Consider the following 3,294-nt stretch of genomic DNA (forward strand, 5'->3'; position numbering starts at 1 on the left):
GTCTTCGTGGCATCCTTAATCCTCAACTTTGTCCAAGTGACAGAGAATATTCTGTTATCCTCTTTTGAGGTTTGTGCAATCCGACCGATTTCGTGACCGCCATGATCAATTCTTATTTTATTTTCTAATACAATTTCCTTCCATCGTCAGAGAATCCTAGCCAAACCGCATTGCAACCTATCAAAAATAGCCATGAAATGATTAGCATTATTACAACTCCGACGAGTGTGAGTAATACAAGAATTCCTCTCCTCCATAGTAGTACGAATGATCTCTCTAACAATAAATGAGTCACTAGTTGCCAATACCTTCCTTGATCATCGAATCAACATCTAGACTATCTGATTCAACATCAATGGGTAAATTGCTTCATTGAAGTGCCAATGAAATTCCCTCTTCTATAGCTACCAGTTCTGCTTCCAAAGCATCAGTGCAGGCGTAAAGATGTCTGCAAGAGCTAAGAATAATTGCACCTTCAAAGCATCAGTGCCGTTTCTTTCGGAAAGGGAGAGAAAAACCTCAGCCCTCTACATACAGTCATTATATTACCTCAACGATTTCAACACTCAATGTAAGCAAACAAGGGCCACAAAAGGCAAAAAAGCACAAGGGCTAGCAAAACCGAGAACAAATAAGATACAGAAGAGACCCGTGTTTCTACAATCTTATTACTGAACCCCCATCGAAAATGGTTGAACATAGCCTAAGCGACCATCCCCCAAAGCCGTGCACTTTCCACACCTCTGCAAGCTGAAGGATCATGGAAGAATCCAACTAGTGACTGGATATATTACCTGCAAATATTTTGAAACTTCCGTTAGATTAAAAATAGAATCATTTTTGGCAGTTTAATATTCCCATATTAAAGGTCATATTGCTATGCGGATTTGTGCTTCGGGGCTAGGATGAAGAACCCACCAACCAACATCCGAACATATTCTTTATAGTCGTGTGTCGTGGCAAAATAACAGAGCAGTGTAGCAAAAGGGCGATTAACTTCTGGAGCTGTTTGGTTTGAGGATCCAAAATTGGTTGAGCATACTGTTCGTGACAGTGTGATCTTGTAAACGCCAGGAGTAACCGGTATCAACTTGAAGCTTGTTACCTCCGTTCTAAAAGAAGTGTTTCGACTTTGTACTAACTTGGGAGTAGTATATAACAATTTATTGGGAAAAAAGTGTTCGTGTCCAAGCCCAATTTTGCTTCATTTCTATTCACCGCAAACTACCTCTTCTCTAGATGCAGAACCAATTCTTTAGTTGCAATGTCTTCGTGGCATCCTTAATCCTAATTTTGTTCAAGTGACAATATTCTATTCGATTATCCTCTTGTGAGGTTTGTGCAATCCCACCGATTTTGTGACCACCATGACAGCAGAATCAATTCTTGTTTTCTTCATTTTCTACAATTTCCTTCCATCGTTGGAGAAGACAATGTACTACTCTACTAAAGACCATGAGCAATTTTGTCACTCTACTTTACATCCTTCTTTTGATTACTCACTCGGTATCTAGTACCAATGGCAGATCTGACAAAGCGAAAAGAACAATAAACAATGGCCGTAGATTTTACCTTTTGTACTGTATCAGCTCCCAAAGTGCTCCAGGATCTCCTCAAGACTGAACCGGAGGCGCCTTGTCAGAAGAGACAATGTCGTCTATGAACTTGATGAGGGAGCAGAGGCCGCCCAAGAAGTTGTGGTCGATCACCCCCTCGCTCTCCACCACATGCGCGAAGTCCACCAGCTTGACCCTCGGCGCGCCGCCGGGCGCGGTCACCGCGTTGGCGTCGTAGCTCAGCAGCACCGACGCCGAGTAGAAGTGGAACAGCGTCTGCACCTCGAACCACGCCTTGAGCTCGCGCAGCTGCGCCAGGACCCCGCCCTCGCCCCCGTACACGGCCGCGGCCAGCGCGCAGTCCTCGCCGCCGACCGACGACACGTAGCGCCGGAGCATGCGGCGGACGCCGGGGATGTCGGTCCCCTTGAGCTCCGACCTGTCGGGCCGCCAGACGACGCCGCTGGGGTCGGAGACCATGACCCCGGACACGCGGAAGCCGAGGAGGACGCTGGTGGAGCCGCGGTCCTTGGCGAGGCACTTCTCGACGTAGGGCTCCGGCGCGCGCGGGGGCCACGTGCAGGCGCCGATCTTGATGTCGGTGACGGAGGGCGCGGCGAGGCCCTTGAGGATGTCGTCGAGGATGAGGTGCGGGTGGGACTCGCCGGGGGAGGCGGCGGTGGGGAGGAGGCGCGTGCCGTGGAAGCGCGGGAAGAAGGCGTCCCGGATGCGGGGCGGCACGTCGGGGTGGGCGGAGAAGGCCGTGTAGAAGGCCAGCTCCTGCTCGCCGCGGTCCAGGGCCTGCAGCGGCTTGTAGAAGAGGCCGGCGCCGTCGACCAGCGGGCCGAGCTTGTCGGGCGCCGCGCGGTGGCCGGCGACCTGGTGCTCCGGGGCGCGGAGATCGGACATGATGCCGACGATGCGGGGCGGGGAGGCGGGTGGGGTGGTTGGGGAGGCCGCCACGGGGATATAAAGGGCGTCGAAGCTGGAAATCTTTTTCTCCAAGAGGCAAAGGGGGCCGGAAATCGCCGTGTTGTGCGATTTGTTTTGTATGTTTTCCTCTGCCTCTACGCTGCGAGTTGACTTGTTCCTTGAAGTGTTGCACGGCGGGTGCGGTGCCGGCCTCCGCAAAGAATCCTGGCGCATCGGCGGCAGTCGACATGCAGAACCGGATCCTGCATTCCAGCATCGCCGTCGACATGTGCAGCAGCTCTCTTCGTCGTGCTGCCTCGCTGCAGATTCAGGTTTTGGAAAGAGAGGTGGATCATGGTGCACGTGTACGTGTCGTTTGTGTCACGATAGATCACTGTGTGACCATGTGCACGTAAATCTCGATGGCGAGACAGGATGGCCGTGCATCTCACGGGGGGCGGAGCCAAGCCAGAGTAAATTACAAAAAAATCATCATAATTATGCGACACCCATCAAAATGCATGTTTTCTGGTGGTTTTTTCATGAAGCATTTATAACTTTGACTGGATTATGGCGGGTTTTTGCAATTTACTCGCGCAGCCAGGATTGGCCCAAGTCCCGGCCCCAGACTTGCTATAGTGCCACTACAGTGTCAAACAGTGCACAACATGTTACAGTCAAGGAAGAATTTTTTTCCTGACGCCCTGGCCTAGGTCCCTCGGCCTGGGTTTTGTCTCCCCCACAACCTCTCATTGTAAATCTGACGTCGGATTTTTAGAATCCCGGTCTGAACGCTCTGCCTGTCGTTCGTTATGGAACACAGATT

At 51.2% G+C, this 3,294-nt stretch overlaps 1 protein-coding gene across 1 annotated transcript; it reads right to left on the reverse strand.

Annotated features, from left to right (window-relative positions):
- Window positions 1–458: 458 nt before the first annotated feature.
- On the reverse strand, window positions 459–2,717 carry LOC125521543 (inositol polyphosphate multikinase IPK2). Its single transcript, XM_048686605.2, has 2 exons — window positions 1,573–2,717; window positions 459–794 (listed from the first exon to the last, which is right to left on the reverse strand). Exon 1 carries the CDS (start codon window positions 2,700–2,702, stop codon window positions 1,614–1,616), a length of 1,089 nt encoding a protein of 362 aa, XP_048542562.1. The 5' UTR covers window positions 2,703–2,717; the 3' UTR covers window positions 459–794; window positions 1,573–1,613.
- Between the last annotated feature and the right edge of the window lie 577 nt (window positions 2,718–3,294).

This window comes from Triticum urartu, chromosome 7A (genome assembly GCF_056163025.1).
Source record: "Triticum urartu cultivar PI428250 chromosome 7A, HENAU_Tu73, whole genome shotgun sequence".
In the NCBI taxonomy this organism is placed as follows: Eukaryota; Viridiplantae; Streptophyta; class Magnoliopsida; order Poales; family Poaceae; genus Triticum; species Triticum urartu.

Coding starts and splice junctions, on each gene's coding strand:
- LOC125521543 (XM_048686605.2), bottom strand. CDS start 2,702: ATGCGCCAGGATTCTTTGCGGAGGCCGGCACCGCACCCGCCGTGCAAC.